Raw genomic sequence first — 22,810 nt, 5'->3', positions numbered from 1 at the left:
GGAGTCCCATGGACGCAGAGGATAATGGAGTTGGAAAGGCCCTCAGGGCACTGCAGGAGAGACACCTAGACAGAGGGGCGACTTCCTGGGGGGTCCCTATTGTGGCTTCAGAGAAACATGGGTATAGGCTGGGAACCAGACGGATGGGAGTTTGGGTTCTGCCTCTGCTACTTACGCCCTGTAATCTCAGGCAAGCCTTACCTTGGGAGCTCAGGTAAATGCTGTCAACGGAGATAGTTCTACCTGCCCTTCAAGGCTGTTGTAACGCGTAGAGGTCGCGTGTGCAAAGGGCCTAACGGACGGTAGCTATGCTGAAGAGGATGTCGGCACCCAACTGTCCCATGAGGTCTCGAGACTCCGTAGCCGTGACTTCCTGTCCTCCCCCTGCTCTGTGACATGTGTCCCCCCATGTGTCACCTTTGATACCAGTGGCTCTTCCTTTAAGATCTCCCACTGAAGTGTGTGTGGGGGAGCATGAACTCTAACTCTTTCCCGCGTCTCTCCCGCCTCTCATTCTCGCCATCCCAGGCGCCACAGCCACTCCGCTGCCCCTGTTCTGGTCACTTTCCCACCGGGGCCTCCTCCAGGCACTCCTGGGCCTCTGGGGAGCCCCAGAGGGATTTGCCAGGTGCTGAAGTGCTCTGGCCGAGCAGTGGGCTCGGAAGGTCCCCTCGTTGGTGGGTAGAGCTTAGCGGGGCTGGGCTCCCAGGGCTGGTTTTATGGGAGGCTGCAGCCTGCGCTAGAGGAGGGGAAACGCCAAGGTGGGTCACGGGACAGGCCGAGGGGGTGGGAGTTCTGTGGGGCACGAGGCCTGGAGGGAACCCTAATGCCACACCTACCCCTTTGTGGGGTGTGGGGGCCTCCGTGTGTGAGCCCAGTCTCAGTGGTTTGGGGGAGATAAAGCCCACGATGCGGGGTGGAAGAGGGAGCATGGGAAGGGGGTGACACACAGATGCTCTGAGCCCATAGTCTTACTTTCAGGATTGTGGCAAGCGGGGATTGGCCGTGGGGTTGGAGGCTAACTTGTATTTTTCCAGAGGGGTGGGAATGGGCTGATGTGTTCCCTCTCCACAAGACTTCCTGGCCGGCAGCCTGAAGCCGCAGGACTTAGCTCGGCTGACATTGCGAGGGAAGGAGGGAGGTCCCGACCCAGCCCTGGACCCTCCGCCGGCTTGTTCAGACATTTAGGCCCGAGGGCGGAGGGACGGGGCTTGTCGTTCAGGGAGGAGAAGGAGTCTGGGGGCTAAGCCGGGCCTTGGGGCTCCGTGTCTGGAACCCGGTAACCAGCTTAGCTCCTCACGCGGCAGGAAGGTCGGGAGGTGAGCCGCTTTCCCCAAGCCTCTCAGGAATTGGGTGAGGGTGGCTGGGGAATTAGCAGGAGTGGCACGAAGAGGTGGGAGAGGGGTCCCAGGCTTGGTGCCAACCACTGGGCTGAGCAGGGAAAGAAGAGGGGAGCAGGGCCTGGGCAGGGCACACGGGGTCATCCTGTCGAGGGGAGGCCTACGTCTGAGCTCCGCCCCGGGGCTCTGTGTAGGCTTGTGCGGCCCAGGGAGGTGTGGCCGTGTCTCGGGGGAAAGGCAGGCCGGGAGCAAGCGTGTCCACGGCCCCTGGTTCCTCACGTGGGTGCTTCGGGGGGACCAGAGGCAGGAGGGTGGCCACCTCGTGCCGGGAAGAGCCTGCCCTCCAGCACGCCGGTCCCCACGAGCCGTTTCGGGGCTCACGGAACGGTCCGCGGAATCCTTAGGCCACCACCCCGGTCTCTTCCCTGATAGGGCACAAGGCCTCAGGCTTCCTCTTCTCTTTCCTTGATGGACAACAGCAACTGGAGGAAGTGCTCGGAGGGGCTCTGGGGCCGGGCCCGAGGCCGATGCCCGGGTTTGCTCTGAAGGGCATGAGTCAGCCAGGGCCACCGGGTGGACACGCGGGAGGCGCCCCTGCCAGTGTGAAGGGGACAAACCCGGGACCCGTGTGGCCTGTAGAGGGGCCCAGACAGGCCCGCTTTTCCGGGTTTTGGTGTTCCCAGAGGCTCAACCTTTCTGTCCCCTTTACCCCTCGTCCCCTCCCCCCAGAGCACGGGTCCCACACTTCATCTCGTCACCTTCTCGTCTCTTTGTCGAGAGGGGACGGAGGCCTCCTTATGACAGGACCCTTCACTGCCGACATGGGGAAGGGGGTGGGGAGGACGGAGACCGTCTAGGTTGGTTTGACCCCATCCTCCTGCTTTAGTGATTTTGTTTAAACCCGTGGTTCTCAGATTGGGGCTTGGACTCCTGGGGGCGAGAGGGACGTTCTGAGCAGCTTCTGCAGGAGGGTGCTGGGGTCACGGGTGTCATCAGCCTGCTTTTTTCTGGGCCCTTCCTTGAACTTCATAGCTGTAAGTAGCCACTTTTGTGCTTGGCTGGGGGGATAAACTCGGGACTTTATTATCATTAATGTTTGTTTGGTGGGGAAGTCAGGGAGGAAAACGTCCCCAAAGCGTAATTTCAGTTCCAATCTAAAAATATAAGTGATATCTTCTGCGGTTCCTTCCAGCTTTAACGTTTGGTAAATCCTAATAGAAGTGAGTCCCGAAGCAGGGAAAAGGCTGAGGCAAGCGTATGATAGAAGAACAGGGAAACGGTGAAACACTGTAGTCGAAAACCAGAGATGCTGAGAAAATGGTACCAAGAAGCCTGTCTAAAATCAGTGTCCATCAGGAGACGGGTGCAGGGGGCGCCCGCCTTAGCCACCTCCTAGATAAGCACCCGCCCTGCCGTCCAGGCCTTGTGGCCAGTCTACCCCGAGCACCTGCCCACCCCCCTCCCCATGGCTTTCGACAGTCAGGCCAACCAAGCCCGGACTGTGTCACCCAACGACAGTGACTTACCGTGGACCCACCACCTGCCAGGAATTATTCCGAGTTGTTGTGATAATCTATAAACAGAACAGACCCCTTCCCTGTCCCTGTGGGGCTTACACTCCTTGTCTGTCTGTGAGAGACAGACAATAAACAGTAAACACAGTAAACAAGAAAATTACATAGCATATCAGAGGTTCCTGAGTGCTACAGGAGGGGGGCTGCGGGCGACCACACCGAGAACGTTAGAGTGAAGTCTTGCCGGTGAGTGAGAGCCGGCCATGTGGATATTAGGGGGAAAGTGCTCCAGGCAGAGGAAACAGGTGTTAGTGGCCCTAAAGCAGGAGGTTGGCTGGCGTGTTTGGGGAGCCACTGGAGGGGAGTCACTTTGGGGGGGCAGGTCACCCAGGGCTTGTCAGCCACCGTGAGACTCTGGCTTTCCCTCCAGTGATGGGGAGGCGGGCCAGGGGTTTGAGCAGAGGGGCCAATCTTACACTTGTACACTGTCTGGCTGCTGTGTTGAGAACTGATTGCAGGGGACTAAGGGGGGAAGCAGACTGGTTACAAGACTAAGAAGCTTGGAGTCTCCTTGATGTCCTTCTTTCTCACATAACTGGTGGCTCTGCCCAAATACCCAAGTCCTGGCTGCTTCGGAACCTGGGCCTTCAGCCGGAAGCCCTCCAGCTCCCTGGACCCCGGCTACCGGCAGACTGAGTTGCCCAACACCCAGGCTGCCTGGGGCTGGAGACCCACGTGAGGCTACCGCAGAATGTACCACAGCTGGACCTCTCAAAGCCGGGATCTTAGAGGGAAGGGCCATAGCCAAGTAAAGCCCACCTCTGGATGTCAGGGAGAGGGAGCATGGGGACACCAATGTCAAGGGCATTAGATGGCCCCCGTTTGCCCTGAGGTTGTCCGTAGATATACTAAAGAACGAAGAGAAACAAGGAGCGATTTTCTTCATGTAAGAGTCACGGTTATTTTATGAGTACGTGACAACTGGTCACCACTTTTAGTTAATGAAGCAATGCCAAGTATTGGTCCAGCAGTGTTGATTACAGCATGTAATAGTCATGCGTGTTCACTGCTGTGCTGCTCATGTGGCATATCGTCAGTTTGTCCTAAAAAAATGTCACCTGGAGCCTTACAGGTGACGCCGCAGAATGTGTTCCTATTGAAAAGGGTGTCCAGCAGAATGATTCCTTTCCAGGATGGGCATGTGGTCTCTCCCATCCCATGGGGAAAAATGCCAGGACATTTTAGAATTTGGGCAAGGAGACTAAACGGGGGATTTGGGGAGCAGATAACTGACTCCATCCTCCGTCTCCAGGAGTGGCTCCATCTTTGAGTGGTGGTGACTGGGGCTTGGGTGGGGAAAGAGGCAATGCCCCAGGACTGCCTGGTGGGCACCCGCGTCCCTCCTGGGCTCTATCTCTTCCCTAACTCCCTCCCCGGTTTGGGGCCAGTGACTCGGCCTGGCAGGTGTGGACCTTGTCCCCTCTGGCCAGCTGCCCAGGAGCTCAAGGAGGCAGAGGGGGAGGGGCGCAGACTGACCACCGGACCCAGTGCGGTTAAACATTGGCTCGGTTCACTAGGGAAGAGCAGGGGGCACAAAGATGGGGATGAGGGGCTTGAGCCAGGCTGAAAACTCTCCCCCCTGCCCCCTGTCTTCTCTCTCTCTCTCTGCGATGTTTCCAGCTCCCAGCAGTACTGTTCATATCAGCCACTGGGTTCTCTCTTCCCTAATTTCCCCTTCCTGCCCAGCAAGCCTTGGGCTGATTTATCTACTCACGTGCCTGAATTGTTTACCATCTTTCTTTGCCCTTGTGGTCACCAAGCGTTTCCTTAGTGCCTGAATTACGGATGCGTGGACTAGAGGCAAAGAGCTGGAGAAGCCTATTCCCCACTAACTTTTGTTTTAGCAATTTTATGACGGTATAATTGGCTTACAACAACTTGCACACATTTGAAGTGTACCGTTGGATAAGTTTCGACATAGGTACACGCCCTTGAAACCATCACCACTATCAAGATAATGAAGGTATCCATCACTCCCCCAAATTTCCCCCTTCCCTCTCTCCCACCCCTGACCTCTGCTACCCCATCCCAATGCAACCAAAAACCTGTTTTGTTTTTTAAAAATATAACTATTTTCCAGCTTTATTGATATGTTATGGATAGTAAGTTTAGGTGTAGAACATGATGATTTAATACATGTATGTATTGCAAAATGATTACCACAGTAAGGTTAGTTAACACCTTCATTCCTTCATATAATTACCTTTTTTTTTGGTGGTGATAACACTTAAGATCTACTCTCTTAAGAACTTTCAACTATATAAGACAGTATAGTTCACTGCAACCACCATGCTGTATGTTACATCCCCAGAAATTGTTTATCTTATAACGAAGTTTGACCAACATGTCCGCATTCCTCACACCCCCAGCCTCTGGTAATCACCATTCTGCTCTCTGCCTCTATGACTTAGAGGTAAGCCTAAAACTTAGTTCTTCTTTTTCAAAGTTGTTTGGCTATTTTAGGTTCTTTGCATTTTCATATGAACTTTAGAATCCGTTTGTCAGTTTCTACAAAAAAGTCTGCTGGGATTTTGATTGGGATTACAGTGAATCTACTGATTAATTTGGGAAGAACTGACATCTTAATAATATTGAGTCTTCTGACCCATGAACATGGTATGCCTCACCATTTATTTAGGTCTTCTTTAATTCCTCTCAGCAATGTTTTGCAGTTATGAGTGTACACATCTTTTGTCAAATTTATTCCTAAATAGTTCATCTCTTTGATGCTGTTATAATGGTATTATTTGTTAAGTTGTAATTTATAATTGCTTGTGCTAGTAGAAGAAATGCAATTGATTTTTTATGCTGATCTTATATCTTGTAACCTCACTAAATTAACTTATTTATTCTAGCAGCTCTTTGGTACATTCCGAAGGATTTTCTTTCTTTTCTTTTTAAATACACTTTATTGAGGTATGACTTATGTACAAAAAGCTGTACACATTTAATGTATACCACTTGATGAGTTTGGAGGTAAACATATACTTGTGAAACCATCACCACAATCAATGTCATAAACACATCCATCACGTCCAAAAGTTTCCTTCTGTCCTCTTTTTTTCATTTTAATTTTTTGTGTGTGATAAGAACACAACATAAGATTTACCTTCTTAGCACAATTTTAAGAAAAAAATTCAATATTGTTCACTGTGGGCACTATGGTTAAAGTGGATATCTAGGATTCATTCATTTTGCAAAACTGAAACTTTATACCCTTTGGCCAGCATCACCCTGTTTCCCCCTTCCTCAGACCCTGGTAATCACCATTCTACTTTCTGATTCTATGAGTTTGACTATTTTAAATTCCAACGGATTTTCTACATAGGCAATCATGTCATTTGCAAGTAAAGCAGTTTTATTTCTTCTTTTCTAATCTGAATAACTTTTTTTTTGAATAACAGTTAATTCCTTTTATTGCCTTCTTGCCTTGACTAGAATCAATATTGATGGAGCCAATGTTGAATAGAAGTGGTAAATAGTAAGACTGGACACCCTTGTCTTACTCTCGACCTTAGGGGTTAAGCAGTCTTTCACCATTAAGTATGATGTTATCTGTAGGTGTTTTGTAGATGCCCTTTATTCCCTTCTATTCATCACTTGCTGAGAGTTTTTTTTTTTTTAATCAGAAATGGCTGTTAGATTTGGTCAAATACTTTTCTGCATTTATTGAAACGATTATATGGTTTTTCTTTTTAAATTTATTAATATGATCCACTGATTTTTTTTTTGAATGTTAAAACAACTTTGTATTCCAGGGATAAACTCCACTATGTATTACTTTTTTTATATATATTGTTGGATATCTAAAATTTTGTTTAGAATTCTGCATCTATGTTCATGAAAGTTTGATCTATAGTTTTCTTTTCTTGTCTTTATCTACTTTTGTTATCAGAGTAATGCTAGCTTCGTAGAATGAGTTGGAAAGAATTGCTTCTAAATTTTCTGCAAGGGTTTGTATAGAATTGGTGTCATTTCTTCCTTAAGTCTTTGGAATGTCCCCAGCCTTGCGTGAGTACCACCAGGCTCTATCTTCTTGAGGGATTCTTTCCTCTCCTTGGGTAGTGTCCTCACACGCATGTGCTGACCAGCACTCAAGCTCGTAGGGGACCCTCTGCAGGCACTTGGGTCTCTCTGTGCACGTCTCTCCCCCTGGGACTCTCTCCTGTGAACTCCCCTGCCCAGTTGCCAGCAGATAGAGGTCTATGGTGGAGCAAATGCCAGCATTTCTGGCATCAGTAGACTTGTCTCAGGCAGTGACTGTGAAAACAGAAGCAGAGAGGATTACTAAGGGAAATCTGATTTCAGTCTGCTAAAAGCCCCTCTCTAACATTGAGAGCAATCATTTCCTTGACAAAAATTATAGACTGTGGGCTGTGGGAATGCTCCTGGATATCTGTGACTCGGTGAGCTTCTTCTATGACCACAAGCTATGTGTTATTTGGGCAGCAACTGAAGTTGATGGGGAGCAAACCTTGGAAGGTATAGATGGAAACTTCAGAGTGAAGGAAGTGACTGGCTAGGTCCTAAGTAACTTGGTGACACCTGATCTCTGCCGTGGTTCCAGACATCTAGACAGATGTCCCCGCCATTTTGCGCAGTCCCCATCCCCGGGATTCTGACTGGAAGCATGGGGTGGTAATGGGAGGAGATGACCGTGGACCACAAGGAGGCTAGTGCCACGTAATGGACAGCCTGTTTCCCACCCGCAGGTGCCTTTTTCATCCCCTACCTCATCTTCCTCTTTACCTGTGGCATTCCTGTCTTTCTCCTGGAGACAGCACTAGGCCAGTACACCAGCCAGGGGGGCATCACAGCCTGGAGGAAGATCTGCCCCATCTTTGAGGGTGAGTAGCTCTGCGCCCGACTCCAGAGTCTCTGCACTAGTTATAGTTATAACTAGTTATAGTTATAAACCTTGTTTGGAATAACTGGGTGGTGTATCAGCAGTGCTGATACAGATAAGACTCTGTGTCTTTATGTTAAACCTTCCACCGTGGGCCCAAGACTGAATTACTGCCAGGGAATTCCCTAAAAAGAGAATTTTAATGAGAAAAAAATAATAATTCTACCATCTTTGGAATTCTCTGGCGGTCCACTGGTTAGGACTCTGTGCTTTCGCTGTCAGGGGCCCAGGTTCAATCCCTGGTGGAGGAACTAAGATCCCACAAGCTGCGTGGCGTGGCCAAATAAATAAATAAATAGATAAAATGTTTACATAGCACAGGGAGATCAGCTCGGTGCTTTGTGACCACCTAGAGGGGTGGGATAGGGAGGGTGGGAGGGAGACACAAGAGAGTGGAGATATGGGGATATATGTATACGTATAGCTGATTCAACTTGTTATAAAGCAGAAACTAACATACCATTGTCAAGCAATTATACTCCAATAAAGATGTTAAAAAAATTTTTTAATTCTACCATCTTGACACAATAGCTATTTAAAACTTAGGATGTTTTATTTCAATATTTCTCTCTATATAGGATTTTCTTTAAGATTCCATTTTGAAACAATTATATGTTCACAGAAAGTTGCAAAAGTAGCCCAGAGAGGTCACGTGTACATTTCACCCAGTGACATTTTCATTTTCCTCAATGGTAAAAATCTTATATAGAACAATATCAAAACCTGGGAATGGACATTGGTACAATCCGCAGACCTTACTCAGATCGCACCCATTTCCATGCACTTGCTTGTGTGTGTGTGTGTGTGTGTGTGTGTGTGTGTGTGTATGTGTGTGCGTATAATTCTGTGTAATTCTATCACTTGTGTTGATTCGTGCAAACACCACCGCTGTTCCGTGACCACGGAGATCTCCATCCTGCTGCCCCTTCATAGTCACACTAACCCTTCCCCTCCCCACCCCTATAACCTCTGACAGCCACTAACTTGCTCTCTATCTCTATAATTTTGTCATTTGGGGAATGTTACATAAATGGAATCATACAGTGTGTGACCTTTTGAGACTGGCTTTTTCTCTCGGCATGATGCCCTTGAGATCCACCCAGCTTGCTCTTGTATCAGTAGTTCATTCCTTTTCATTACTGAGCAGTATTCCATGGTGTCGATGGTTGTCCTATGGTTTATTTAACCATTCACCCACTGAAGAACATTTGGGTTGTTTCCAGTTTGGAGAGATTTACTTCATTATTTCTTTCTCTCTATATAAAGTTTACATATCTATTAATATGAAATATACACAGTTTCTGTCGTTTTTGTGTTTTTTTTGGCCACGCTGTGTGGCAAGTGGGATCTTAGTTCCCCGACCAGGGATTGAACCCTTCCCAGCACTGGGAGCGCAGAGTCTTAATCACTGGACAGCCAGAGAAGTCCCTCTGTTTTTGTTTTTTTTTTTTTTTTTTTTTTTTTTGTGGCGGTACGCGGGCCTCTCACCGCTGTGGCCTCTCCCGCTGTGGAGCACAGGCTCCGGACGCGCAGGCCCAGCGGCCATGGCTCACGGGCCCAGCCGCTCCGCGGCACGTGGGATCCTCCCGGACCGGGGCACGAACCCGTGTCCCCTGCATCGGCAGGCAGACTCTCAACCACTGCGCCACCAGGGAAGTCCAGTCCCTCTGTTTTTTAGTTAGTGTTATTTTCAATTTTTTACACGACAATCATGTGATTGCATAAACTTCCATCAAGGGGATATATCATAATTTGCTTAACAATTCTCTGTTCTGGGCTTTCTGCTTATTTTCAATCACTGATAAATTGATATTCTGCTATCATGTATCTTCGTAGAGGTAGCCTTTACCCCCCTTTTTTGGAGTTATTTCCTTGGGATAAATTCTCAGGATTAGGATCACTGGATCAAATGGACAACCAAGTTGATGTCCCTTGACCATGCTTATTAAGTTGTTCTATGGAAGTGTTATGCTGACGTACACATCACCGGACTTGAGTAAGCGTCTTTCCTCCGTATCTTTAACAGCTCTGAGTTATATCCCTGGCTCCCAAACTTGTCTGCACACTGGAATCACCCCAGGACCTTCCAAACATCCTGAGGCCTGTACCCCACCCCCAGAGATTGTTATTAAATTGGTCTGGGGTCTGGTCTGGGCTTTGGAATTTTTAAAATATTCCCAGGTAATTAATTCTACTACTATGTGGACAAGTTTGGAAATCACTGAGTTATATCGTTTGTAAACATGTTCACTAGTGTTGCAGGTGCAGAATGGTAGCTCATCATTTTTCATTTTGCACACCTACGATTATTAGGGAGGATGAGTGTGTTGTGAGGATGTTCATTGCCTGTGTGTGTGTGCTCCTCTGTGAACTGTCTCTTCCTGCTTTTAACGCGTGTTTTTTTTTTAGTTTTATTTTTTGGTTGCATTGGGTCTCCGTTGCTGCGTGCAGGCTTTCTCTAGTTGCAGCGAGTGGGGACTACTCCTCGTTGCGGTGCACGGGCTTCTCATTGCAGTGGCTTCTCTTGTTGTGGAGCACGGGCTCTAGGCGCGTGGGCTTCAGTAGTTGTGGTTCGCGGGCTCAGTTGTAGTTTGCGGGCTCTAGAGCGCAGGCTCAGTAGTTGTGGCGCATGGGCTTAGTTGCTCCACAGCATGTGGGATCTTCCCGGACCAGGGCTCACACCCGTGTCCCCTGCGTTGGCAGGCGGATTCTTAACCACTGCGCCACCAGGGAAGTCCCTTAACGCGTGTTTTTACATTTCAGAAATATAGAATTCCAGGGAACATTAGCTGTTGGAATCTCGGAGTTAGCCTTGTACATTTGTAAGATAGCTTAGAATCAGTGAACTTGCAGCATACAGATGAGAGTGTACAGGCAGCGGGGCAGGGCAGCAGGAGACGGGAGGAAGCCCGGCCTGGCCTGGGGGTGCTGCACGACGGGAGGGGGCAGCGAGCCAGGAGCCCAGACCCCATACCCCGTGTCTCAGGACACTCACAGGGGAGCACAGACCCTCTCCTGAGCAGGGGTGGGCGGAGCCAGAAACCTGCCCCGTGTCCCCAGCCCCGTGTGTCTCCGCCCAGGTATCGGCTATGCCTCCCAGACCATCGTCATCCTCCTCAACATCTACTACATCATCGTCCTGGCCTGGGCCCTCTTCTACCTCTTCAGCAGCTTCACCATCGACCTGCCCTGGGGGAGCTGCCGCCACGACTGGAACACAGGTGAGGTCACCTCCACCTGCTCTGCTGCGGTGACCAGGAGAGGGATTGTCCCCATATCCTGGTCCCCAGGCCCCATCCTTCACCTGGGACATGCTAGAAATCTGCCAAGGAGGTGACAGAGGTCTAATGTCAAAGATAAGAGCGAGAGTCCACCAGCATCACAGGAAAAAGATCACAGACTTTTTCAAAAAATTCATGTGTTGAATCAACGTTATTATGAAGATAGAACTGACTTCTTTTTGTGCATTTTAGCCCTTTATGGGTTTTGATTTGAAACGTGGTTAGTTTGATATATGGATATATTGTTTTCTCATTTATTTATTCTTCATGTCTTCTTTCTGATACTATTTTAGGCCTTTCCAACTCCCAAGTCATGTGGATTTAACCAGGGATAAGCTGTTTTGTATGGCATCAGTATAATTTACCATAGCAAGTAATTTTCTCCCATGATTTTCTTTTAAGACAAGAGCCTCTATGGCGATAGAACTACTAAGTCTAATGAATTGAAAGAAAATGTTCAATTAAAAATACAAATTAAAAATTTCTAGGGTAGTGCTTTCCAAAAGAACTATCTGTGGTGAGGAAATGTGCTTTGTACTCTGATGCGGTAGCCACTGGCCACATGCGCTATCGAGTACTTGAAACATGGCTAGTGCGTGTGAGGACCTGAATTTTAAAGTTTTTATTTAATTTAAATTAATTTAATGTAAATAGCCACACGTGGCCGGTCACTGCCCTGTTGGACCGCGCAGGTGGACACTGTCCTGCTCCCAATGTCCAAACACCTCTCGTGCCTGTCAGTGAGGTCCTACCTGTGCCGTGATGAACCTTTTCTTGTTCAGATAAGTTACTCAGTTCTGAGCTAGAGTGTGAATCTTTTATTCACTTGCCAGGGAAGTGGTTTTGCACGTTTATCCTGGTGTTCAAGGCCCCCTCGCCCTCATATTTGATGCTGTCTCTCCAGGCTTTCATTCCCTTGTCACCACTTTGTCCCACTACTTGTCAAGTGAAAAGTCAAATCTTGGAGGTACCGCCCCTGACACCCCAAGATCTGCTAGGTTCTTCTCAAGTGTGTCTGCTAGTGCCTACACTGGCCCCGGCCCTTGACTGTGGCACTCACCCCGCTTTTCCTCTGTTTGTTGCAAGATCTTGAGGGCAAAAATGGTGTCTTCATCTCTACACCTTTTGTACTTAGCATCATGAGCTCTCAAAAAATATTCATGGAATGAATCAAGTTTTTAAAATCTGTTTTATTCTATTATTTTCTTTATTATGTGTTTTTTCTTCCTTCCCCCTTCTTTCCTTCCTGCCTTCCTTCCTGCTTCCCTCCCTCCCTCGTCTCTCTCTCTCTCTCTCTCTCTCTCTCTCTCTCTCTCTCTCTGCACTAAAATCCGCCCTGCCGGCTTCTCAGATGGGGATTTTATCCAGGTCTCAGTGCAGTTCCTCTTGTAGAAAGTTTCTGCCTTTCTGGTGCCCAGGGGCTTGGCCTCAGGCCATCATCAGGCCTGTGTGCTTCTGGCTGACTTGGCAGGGGGAGCATCTCTGAGGCAAACTCAATACCCAGGGCTTTGGCTCCGTGACATTTTGGGCATTTCTCCTGGTGAGTCTGGAGTCCTCGGAGCCTAGCGTCTTGAGTAGCACAGGACATCCCATCCTGTCCAGAAGGAACAGCCCTTTTGGGTGTGCTGAGGCTTCAAGGAAAGTGACTTGGTTTGGAGGAGAGGGGGCTCCGCTAATATCCCGTGGTTCGGCAGATGTGTGTGGAGCCCTGGCTCTACCCCAGGCTCTGTTCCAAGTACCGGGGACATGCAAGGTGCAGAAACAGAGCTCCTACCCTCGTGGCTTTCATTCTAGCGGCAGAAGACAGACCAGAAACAAAATCAGTGCATCCCATGTGGCATGCTAGAGGCACTGCTGTGCAGAAAACTAAACGGGGAGGAGAGACTGGGAATCTTAGGGGTGGGGTGTAATTTTAAATAGGGTCATCGGGGAAGGCATCTCTAAGAAGGTGATGCTGGGTCATGCTCTGAAGGAGGAGGGCGTGTGGAGGCAGACACTAGGTAGGAGAAGCAGCAGTGCAGAAGTGGGGTGGCATCCAGGGGGCAGCAGGGCAGGTGTGGCCGGAGCAGGTGAGCGGGGGCGGGGCAGTAGGAGAGGGGTGGATGGAATGGGGCCTTGGAGGCCATGATGAGGTTTGGGCTTCTTTCTCTGAGTGTGATGGGAAACCCTTTGGAGGTTTCTGAACTGGGACATGACAGAGCCATGACATGACTGAAGTTTGAGCAAAGCCTCTCTGGCTGCTCTCTGGAGATTTGACTCTGGAGGCAAGAGCAGAAACTGGGCCCATCAGGGAGCCGGGAGCCGTGGTGACCTGCACCAGACTGGTGCTCATACCTGTAACGGGAAGAGTCAGATCCCAGATTTTCTGAAGGTGGAACATACACAATTTGCTGAGCTGGATCCCAGCCTTCATGTCATCACAGACAAGCGATGCCGGGCCATTTCTAAGAAGATCAGCTTTCGTGTGTGCACAGTGGGGAAACGCTCTCTGTCTTTATTGATATTTCCCAGGATTACTGTCCTAATAAAACGTAAAGAAGAGTGTGAACACTTTGTGAAAAGTCCATAGTCGTAGACGGGTAATTAAAAGCCACTATTTATGGAGTGCCGGGCAGTCTCCGCTTATCAGTCCTACACTGGGATCTTCTCATGTACATTTATTTATTTAAATTTATTTATTTATTTATTTTTGGCTACGTTGGGTTGTCGTTTCGGTGCTCGGGCTTCTCATTGCAGTGGCTTCTCTTGTTGCAGAGCACAGGCTCTAGGTGCATGGGCTCAGTAGTTGTGGCTCGCGGGCTCTAGAGCACAGGCTCATTAGTTGTGGCACACGGGCTTCGTTGCTCCACGGCATGTGGGATCTTCCCAGACCGGGGATCGCACCCACGTCCCCTGCATTGGCAGGCAGATTCCCAATCACTGCGCCACCAGGGAAGTCCCCTCGTGTACATTTAGAGACCACGGAAGTGAGTTAGAAAGCCACACAGCGAATAACCAGAGGGAGGCAGGGATTCAAGCCAGAGTCAGTCTTCTGATCTGTACCTGTGCTCTTAGCCCTCAGCTACATCACTTCCCCAGAAGGCATCTTTATTGTTCCTCAAAGGCCACTCTCTACAGGACAGTGGCCCAGAAATGTTCGTATGTTTGAAGCTGATGGCGTGCAAAGCATCTTTCCTGAGGCCGCCTGATGGTGCTTTAATGAGAATGTGCTACACCCACCCACCCCCGCCCCGGCTCCACCCCGGAGAAGTGGGAGAGGGTGCAGTGGCTTTGTTGAGGTCATTATGTGTTTCGTTTTGTGTTTTATTATGAGGCTGTTTTGTTTAGGCACCTTCAGCCCAGATACCGTGCTTCCCAGTCTCCTGAAATTTCGCCCCACTCTCTGCTCATGTTACATACTGGCCAGTGATGTTTCTCTCGCTCCCCGCCCCGCCCTGGACCCCCGGCAGAGCACTGCGTGGAGTTCCAGCGGGCCAGCAGCTCCGTGAACGTGAGCTCTGAGAACGCCACCTCTCCCGTCATCGAGTTCTGGGAGTAAGTGAGGCCCCTGCGCCATCGCAGTGTGGGCGGCGTGTCCCATAGACGGGCGCGGGGCTGGGGACCCCACGGGCTGCAGGGGACGAGTTTCTGCCTCCTCCTTTGGTGGCGCCGTCACCCGAGTGGCTTTTTCCCACCGTGCCTGTATTTGTGGTTAGGGCAGGACTCTTCCCGAGGCTCTCCTCACGCTGGGCCTGCGTCGCTCCCCGCCCCCACCCCCACCCCCACCCCTCCCACCCCCACCCCCACCCCTCCCACCCCCGCCCGCCATGTGGGTCCGCCCTCCCCTGCGGCTGCATGTGTGTTGCTTCTACTGCCCCTCCCCGAAATATTGGCATTCACCGGAGACATGGTTCCTCATATCAAAGCATCCTAACCCTCCGGTTGAGAAAATACGTGTTCGCACCCCCTTCTCCGGGTTAAACTGGTCCTCAGCCTGCCAGAGCAAACCCGCCTGGGAACAGTTTGTCTTTGCCTCCTCTCTGTCTACTCCCATCTCTGGGCTAAGCAGAGCCTCATGGATCAGGGTAAAGGAGCCGACAAGCTTTCGGACCAGAGCCGGAAGCCCGGCTCCGCTGCCCAAGCTGAGGCCGGCGGCACAGGTGCAGTCGCTCACCCTTCTCTCCCCAGGAGGCGGGTCCTGAAGATCTCGGACGGCATCCAGCACCTGGGGGCCCTGCGCTGGGAGCTGGCCCTCTGCCTCCTGCTTGCCTGGGTCGTCTGCTACTTCTGCATCTGGAAGGGCGTCAAGTCCACGGGCAAGGTCTGTGTTCGAGGGCCCCAGGCCCCTCCCTTCCCTGGGCCACCCTGCTCCCCCGGGGGCTCAGCCACCCAGGGGTTCCCCAAGTTGTACCTAGTCGGGGATGGGAGGGAATGACCCCACGAGGAGTTCACATGTCTCTCTTGCTTGATTCTGTGCCTTTCCTGGATTCAGTGGTATGTCCTTCTGGTATTTGGGGAACTGGAATAGGGGAGAGAGAGAGAGGACAGAGAGAGAGAGGCAGGAGGGACACGTGGGGAGGAGTCTGATCTTGGAATGCACCATGCGTGTGGGCACACCGCAGACTGAACACGGTTCACGGCTCCCCGTTTCATACAGCTGTTCTTTGGGAAAGCAATTCCGTCATGACTATTAATCTCAACACGACTGTCAGCCACCCCGAGACCCTGGGGAGACTCGCTGCCCTGGAGTGCATGAGGGCATCCCGAGTTCTCCTGGACTCCCGCCCTGGCGGCCTCTGACCAGGCTTCCCTCCTAAGCTGGCTGCCCGGTTGTGCTAAGCTTGTGAGCTCTGTGGGGACAGGGGTCATGTGTGACAGAGCTTCTTGTCCCTGACGACCCTTGCCACTGTTCTAAGCTTCTTGCTGGGAGCGTGCCTAAGTTCGCTCAGTCACTCAGCAGGAGACAGAGGGAGGGGGGAGGGCTGAAGGCTGAGTGCTGACCAGCTGTGGGGGGAGCGGGAGGGCGCAGAAGGGGTGACCTCTGCCGTGGGCTTGGCGGCTCCTCCGCCTGCCCCCTCCCTGTCCCCCCGCTGCTGGCTGCCCCAGTTCCTTACCTTCTCCTCTGCCCCTTGGCCAGGTGGTGTACTTCACAGCCACCTTCCCTTACCTCATGCTGGTGGTCCTGTTGATTCGAGGGGTGACGCTGCCTGGGGCCGCCCAAGGAATTCAGTTTTACCTGTACCCAAACCTCACGCGTCTGTGGGACCCCCAGGTAAGACGCACAGACGGGGCCGTCCCTGTGCTCAGCTGGGCATCTCTGCTCCTGGACAACCCCAGGCATCCACGCTGAGGGGGGTGTCTCCACGCATGTCCCCCTCCTGGGTTCACAGCTGCCAGGGAACCCAGGGGCCCTGAGGCCCTCGTGGTGTTTTGTAGTGTTTCTGGGGGGCTGTAAATGCGTCCTAACAGCCTTTCCCCCAGGCTCTCCCCTTCCACTACCTCCCATCCCCTCTGGGTGTCTCCTTTCATTTCGAGCAGCCTCTCTCTCTCCTGACCCTCCACTGGCCCCTCTGGCCCGCCCTCTGCCCACAACGCCCGCTCCTGGCCACAGCCCCCAGAGCCTCCCAGGGCCAGCTGGCTGGTGGTGCTGAGTTTCCTGTGTGCTGTCCAGAGGCCCCCGGCCCTTCCTTCAGGGTCCACCCTCCGGGAGGGGGCTGTCTAATGACGAGGGTCTGGACGGCAGGGCCTGCACTGAGAAGCCTCTGCCGGGGTCTCGTCTTCCCTTTGGCAGACGTTCTGAAGGCCAGCAAAGCCAGGAGGGGGCCGGGGGCGGAGAGGCCACGGGTGAGCACAGCCCAGAGCCCCGCCCGGCCCGGCTGTGGCCTGAGCCCGCTTCCCTGACAGAGGTCACCTCCCGAGGCCTCCTCCTGGGCTGGAAGGGCTGTGCCCCTGAAAGGGACGCCCAGCTCAGAGCAAACCAGAAATCGAACGGCTTTTCGTACGTTTCTATAGTAAGGCAGCGGCTGAGAGGTGAGAGGGGGCAACAGAGGAGGCAACAGCCCCCCAGCTCCCTCCGAGGCGGGGACCGTTCCCACGAAGGCAGTGGCTCCCCTTGTGCAGAATTTGGGGTGGCTCTTCTCAAGCCTCCCAGCACCCCCGGATGAATTACGAGCTCTTCCATCCTGAGTCCTGCGGCTGCCAGAGCTCCCAGAAGCAGCAGACCACTCGAGCCCGGAAGCCTCCCCAGCCTCGGCCCGGGCTCTTTCCCCACGACATCCGGTGGGATGGGAGCTCACCCTCCCGTCCCCGTTTCTGAGACAGATAGAGACACAGGGGCAGCCACCTCGTCTCCCCGTGGACCCAAGGGCTGCAGTCGGGCCTCGGAGCTAAACTGTAGGACCGCAGCTGCTGAAGCTAGAAAACCCCAACGTCATCTCTGCAAACTTCTCGCTGCACAGATGAGCAGACAGGGCCCAAGATCACGTGGAAGGAACGGCAGGCCGGGACCCAGAGTGCCGTGGTGGAATGCAGGCAGCAAGCAGGAGGTTGCGGGGCAGCAGAGCTGGGCGAGGCCTCGGAGGCCGGTGGTGGGTTCGGCTTGGATCCCTCACGCCGGAGGGAGCCGCTGCGGTTCTGGGGCAGTGGTGTGAACCGGTGGCTGAGCCGCAAGCCGCCTTCTCCTGGAGATCAGGCTGGGAGACAGGCAGGTAGAATGAAAGAAGAAAGGGAGAGAGGGTCCAGCGTCTCTGGAACTGACCTATGGCTTCTGTGATCGATGCTCTGTTTGTCCTGACCAGCTTTTTAGCTAACAACTGCTGAGCGTCCGCTATGGCCCTGGCATTGTTAAGAGGGTCACATACATTATTTCAGCTAATCCTCACCGCTGACCAGTGAGGTATCCCCATCTTATAGACAGGAAATTAAGACCTAGAGAGCTTAAAGAACTTTCCATCCGCACACCTGCACCTGGAATCCAGGTCTGCATGGTGACAAGTCCCACAGGTTTTACGGTCCTGTCTGCTCGTCTTTGTTTCTCTCGCAGCTCATTCATTCAGCAAAGATTTATCGAGCGTCCATTTTGTGCCAGGTATGTTCTAGGTGTAACGTTTGCTACGTAATAGCTGCCGGCAAATATGAAGAAGGTGGACCAGAGCGCCTTCAACTCTGAGAGTTAAAAGGCCGTAATTCTGTGTCTGGGTTACTGCAGGGAATAAGACCTCTTTCAGGCTTCTCTCCAGGACACCATCCTTCCAACCTGGGCAGCTGCAGGCTGTGCAGGCAGCGATGCCTTCAGAATCCTCTGAGCCCAGGGAGGGAGACGTTCCAAGAGCCAGGCTTGGTCCTGAGCTTCCGAGCAGACTTCCTAATGGCTGGTCCTGGCCTCCTGCTGAAGCCCACCTTTCTGTCAGTGAGCAGAGCAGCCTCTGCAGGGCGGGATGCCCCCCGCCAGAGCCCTAATGGGAAGTAGCTGGCGCTCCCCAGGAAGTGTGCCAATGCCAACCTGCATTTGCCTGGCACTTGAGAAAGCTGCAAAATTCCTGCAGCACAAAGACCAGAGTGCCTTTCTCGGCCAAGCTCTCCGTCTGGAGCGGAAGCCAGGCGGAGACACTGCTGAGTTTATCTCGTTGGCCAGGCTGCTGTGCGCTGGGGGATTGCTGCCTCACCCGGCGCCCCCAGCGCCGTCTCTTTCCCACTGCGGAGTGGCCCCGGGAGACTCCGCTGGTGCAGCGTGTGCTGGGTCCTGGCGCTTTTTCTTTCCCTCACCCTGACCCTTTGTTCCACTGCACTTTGGTAGATCGATAAGGACAGGGGCTGGGGACGAGGTGTCCAGAGAGTCCTTGTTGAACACCTGAAACCTCTACCTTAAGCTCTCTAAGGAAGGGTTTATTTAGGGAAGGAGGTTGGAGCCATTGATTAGAACGAGTCTTTTCATTTTGATGTCGTGCATTGAAACCTATGGGACCTTATTATTACTGGAAGGTGAGTTGCTTCTTTAAAATAACAGCAACGACAAATAGGCCAATAGCTGACACGTGTATTATGTGCTTACTGTCTGCCAGGCCCTTCCCTAAGAGCACAAGACAGTTTAGTCCTCACACTAATCCCACGAGTTAGGTGTAGCCTCATTTTACAGATGAAGAAGTTGGAGCTTAGAAAAGTTAAGAAATTTGCCCCAAACTACGAAACAAGCATGGAGGGGGAGCTTGGGTTTCATCCCAAGTCGTCTTCTGCCTTAATCACCATGATATACATTTCCCAAAGAATATGAATGATTAGTTTTAAGAGTTGATTTTTATTATTCTAGAATTAATTCTGAAGTGGGATAGGGAACTAATATTTCTTTATGTGTTAGGCATTTTACATACATTATTTTTATTTGTTATTTTACCCATTCTATTTCTTAATATACCCATTTGTTATTTTACTTGTTATTATACCCATTTTCCTGATGAGAAAAGTGAGGTTCAGAGAGGTTAAGTGATTTGCCTAAGATCACACAGCTAGTTATTAACAGAGTTAGGAACTGAACTCAGTTCAGTTTGACTCTAAAGCCCAGGCTTACATACGATTGCCTTCCTGAAAATAGAAAATGTAATAGTCCTTGGGGTTGGACTCAGGTTGAAAACATCTTTCCTGGACCTTCTAGAAATCCTCTCTTCCTCTGTCGCCCCTCCAAGACCTCTCTTTAGCCCACACTCCCTGAAGCGCTTTTCGCTTGTACTGTTGGGCAGTCTTCTGCGCCAGCCAGACACACCCTGGAGCTTTGTTCCCGAAACCAGGGCTCGCGGACAGGGCACGTGGCAGGTCGCCTGTGGGGGGTAGAGAATGGCTTGCCCTGCTGTCCTCCGGCCCTTCCCGCGGCCCCGCGGCTCTCCCGCCCCAGCAGGCCGGGCAGGAGCAGCTGCGAGGAGCCGGCTCGCTAGCCTCCAGCCAGTCTGAGCCCCGCACTCTGAGCTCTCAGGCCTCCTGCTGCCTTTTCCTCCGTTCTCCTCAACCTCTCCTCCCAACTCGGTCTTAGTCTCTCCCCCTCTGGGCGAGGTGACCTGCCAAGTCACAGTTTTTCTTGTTTCTGCTTCCCAAGCCCAAGTCTGCAACACTTCCTAACCGTGGGATCTGCACGTGCGCAGCCACGGAACATCTCCGAGGAAACAGAGTTTCCTGCGTGGACGGCGGGTCAGGCTGTAGCCTGGGCCCCGCCAGGCACGGGGAGTAGGCCTCGGGGGCCCGAGGCTGGGCAGGTCCGGGGCTGCGTCCTGGATAACCGGCCTGGAGACACCTCCCCGGCCCTCCATCCCAGCCTGGTGGGATCCTTCCTGTACAACCTTAGAACCTCTTGCCACAGCAACCCGCACTTGGGGCTGCGATAATGAACAAAAAGGAACAGTGACCTTCAGACCAGAGGCCACTGGGTCTTCCTGGGAGGACTCTCCTCGCAGAGTCTGGGGCAGATTTAGAAGAGGAAAGGATTTGAGACGTTGCAAAGGAACAACCAGGCTCCCCGAGGCACGTCCTCGGTCCGGGGCGTCCTCGGAGTTTTGTGGCCTGTCCTCAGCTTCTCTCCTTTCATTCCTGCCCTTTCTTTCTCCAGCTTCCGAGACCCCCTCTTCTTTCCCCATGATCATTTTTCCTGAGGTTTAAAGACGCTCCCCTTGGTGTTTTCGACCTTGCCTATTTCCTTGCTGGCCCTGGCTCCTCCCTTGGGGTCTTCCTCTGTGCTTCCTGCCCCGGACACCCTGTCCCTGGTGGCAGCTCCTGCCTCCCTCATAGCCTGGGGATGGGGGTCCCCATGGGCAGGAGGGGCAGAAGGTTAGAGACAGTCTCCCCCTGTCCTCACCCTCTTTCCCGCTCTGTCCCCATCCCTGCAGAAGTGGAGGGAGAGCAGGAGGAACGAGTGCCCGGGTGGATGCCAGTTCTCAGGGGCTGGAAGGCAGGGATCCCCACATCTGACTGGTCATTAGGGTCGCCCAGGAAGCTTTGAAACAATACAGGTTTCCGGGTTCTCCTCTAGGCCTAGTTCAGGGTCTCACCCGGGGATGCTGGCTGAGGAGTCTGCGTTCTGATGCTGTCGGCTGGCATGGGTTCCCTCAGACGCACCGCAATGCCGAGGAGAGTGGGCATTTGGGGGGGTGAGTGGTGAGAGAGGAGGGAGGTTAGGGGTGGTCACGACGGTTAGGGGTGTGGGGAGGGAACAGGTAGGGGCCGAGGAGCTGTACACAGAAGCAGCTGAGGCTTTGGTGCCCGTGGGCCCTGCGAGCCCGATTTTAGTGGAAGAGCGGGGGCCTGTTTGGGGGCTCACGAGGAGGGCGGACATGAGACAAGAAACGCGGACCCAAAAGTGTTAGGACACCAGCCTGGCGATGTCCGCGGCCACGGTTTGGTGCTCAGGTCCCCTGAAGGCAGGAGGTGCCCGGGGAGGGTCTGTGGCCGCAGGACCCCACCTCCTTGGGTCTGCAGCGCTGCAAGTCCCGTTCTCCTTGATCTTCTTTCCCTTTGGGATGTTATTCTAGCTGTTAAATCTAAATCATAACATGCACAGGCTGGGCCAGCCAGCTGAGATAATAACAAGCACAGCCATACCCTATGTTTAGCTGGAGAGCTATCTTCCCCCCAGGGAGTACAAAGCTCTTCACAGATGACTTCTGTCCATCCTCTTGACGCCTCGTGACCTGGGGCTCGCTCTTCCTGTTTTGCAGAGGATGTTGAGGCGCAAGGGGCAAAGCTACGTGCCCGTGAAGGCGCTGACGCAAAGGACCCGCATCCCCGCAAAGCCTGTCGCTGGGATCCTTCCAATCTCGGCACGCTGCCGGGGGACCTGGGGTGGGGGACGTGGAGGTAGAGCCCTGGGCTTTGTTTCCATTACAGAAAAGACGGGCCAGGCCCCACTCGGTTCTAGAGCACCAGCTCGTCGGCCTCCATCGTGGGTCCTTCAGTCTTTCTCCAATGCCTGATGCCCGTGCCATCCTGGGGGTGCCCGAGAAACTCCATCTAGGGGCCCGGGAAGTCGAGCGCATCGGAATAGCATGGCCGCGGGGCTGCCTGCGCGGGCTGAGGGCAGGGGTCTGCCATCCTGTGCCTGGCTTGGCTGTAGGCCTGTGTGGTCCGTGGAGCCCAGACAGCCTGGCTCCCCTGAGGCACAGCTTTCTCGTCTTTTCCCTGCATAGGTGTGGATGGACGCAGGCACCCAGATCTTCTTCTCCTTCGCCATCTGCCTAGGGTGCCTGACGGCCCTGGGCAGCTACAACAAGTACCACAACAACTGCTACAGGTGAGCGGGGGGCAGGGCCTGAGTGCCTATCCCTCCAGGTATGCTAGAGCAGGGGAGATTTGAGGGTGCGCCAGCTTGTGGGTTTCCCTACGCCCCACCTGCCTTCACGCCATTTTCCAACCCCCAGGGCTGCCAGGTGGTGAGAGGAGCCAGTGGCAGCTCGGGCGAGGGATTGCTTCCCCCAGGACGGGACGGTGATGGGTGGCCGGGAACCCCCAGCAGGGCCCAGCCTGGGGCTAATGTAGAGGGCAGTGGGCACAGGTGTGCAAGCAACCCAGCTCGGGAGTGACGTCATACAGAGCCTGGTCCTGTGTGCTCTGTACCTGCGCCCCAGCAAACACTGAATCCCCTCCCTGTGGTTCCCTCGGGCCCACCTGGCTCACGTCAGAGAATTTAAGCCAGTTTTAGTATTAGCTAAACAAAATCACATCATGCATTTCAAAATTGAATTTAGGTGAGTACAG

General features: G+C 52.6%; 1 protein-coding gene across 1 annotated transcript in view; it reads left to right on the top strand.

The window, feature by feature from the left end:
- Positions 1–22,810, top strand: part of SLC6A13 (solute carrier family 6 member 13) — a 32,589-nt gene that overhangs the window by 4,138 nt on the left and 5,641 nt on the right. The window contains exons 4-9 of the mRNA XM_060164356.1: positions 7,627–7,761; positions 10,901–11,041; positions 14,551–14,635; positions 15,269–15,401; positions 16,218–16,352; positions 22,243–22,346. Of these exons, the coding sequence (XP_060020339.1) occupies positions 7,627–7,761; positions 10,901–11,041; positions 14,551–14,635; positions 15,269–15,401; positions 16,218–16,352; positions 22,243–22,346 (733 nt within the window). The remainder of the gene's footprint in view (positions 1–7,626; positions 7,762–10,900; positions 11,042–14,550; positions 14,636–15,268; positions 15,402–16,217; positions 16,353–22,242; positions 22,347–22,810) is intronic.

Source organism: Lagenorhynchus albirostris, chromosome 11 (assembly GCF_949774975.1).
Source record: "Lagenorhynchus albirostris chromosome 11, mLagAlb1.1, whole genome shotgun sequence".
Classification (NCBI taxonomy): Eukaryota; Metazoa; Chordata; class Mammalia; order Artiodactyla; family Delphinidae; genus Lagenorhynchus; species Lagenorhynchus albirostris.
Note: the sequence above shows the minus strand (reverse complement) of the source record. Positions and strands in the feature narration are given on the sequence as shown.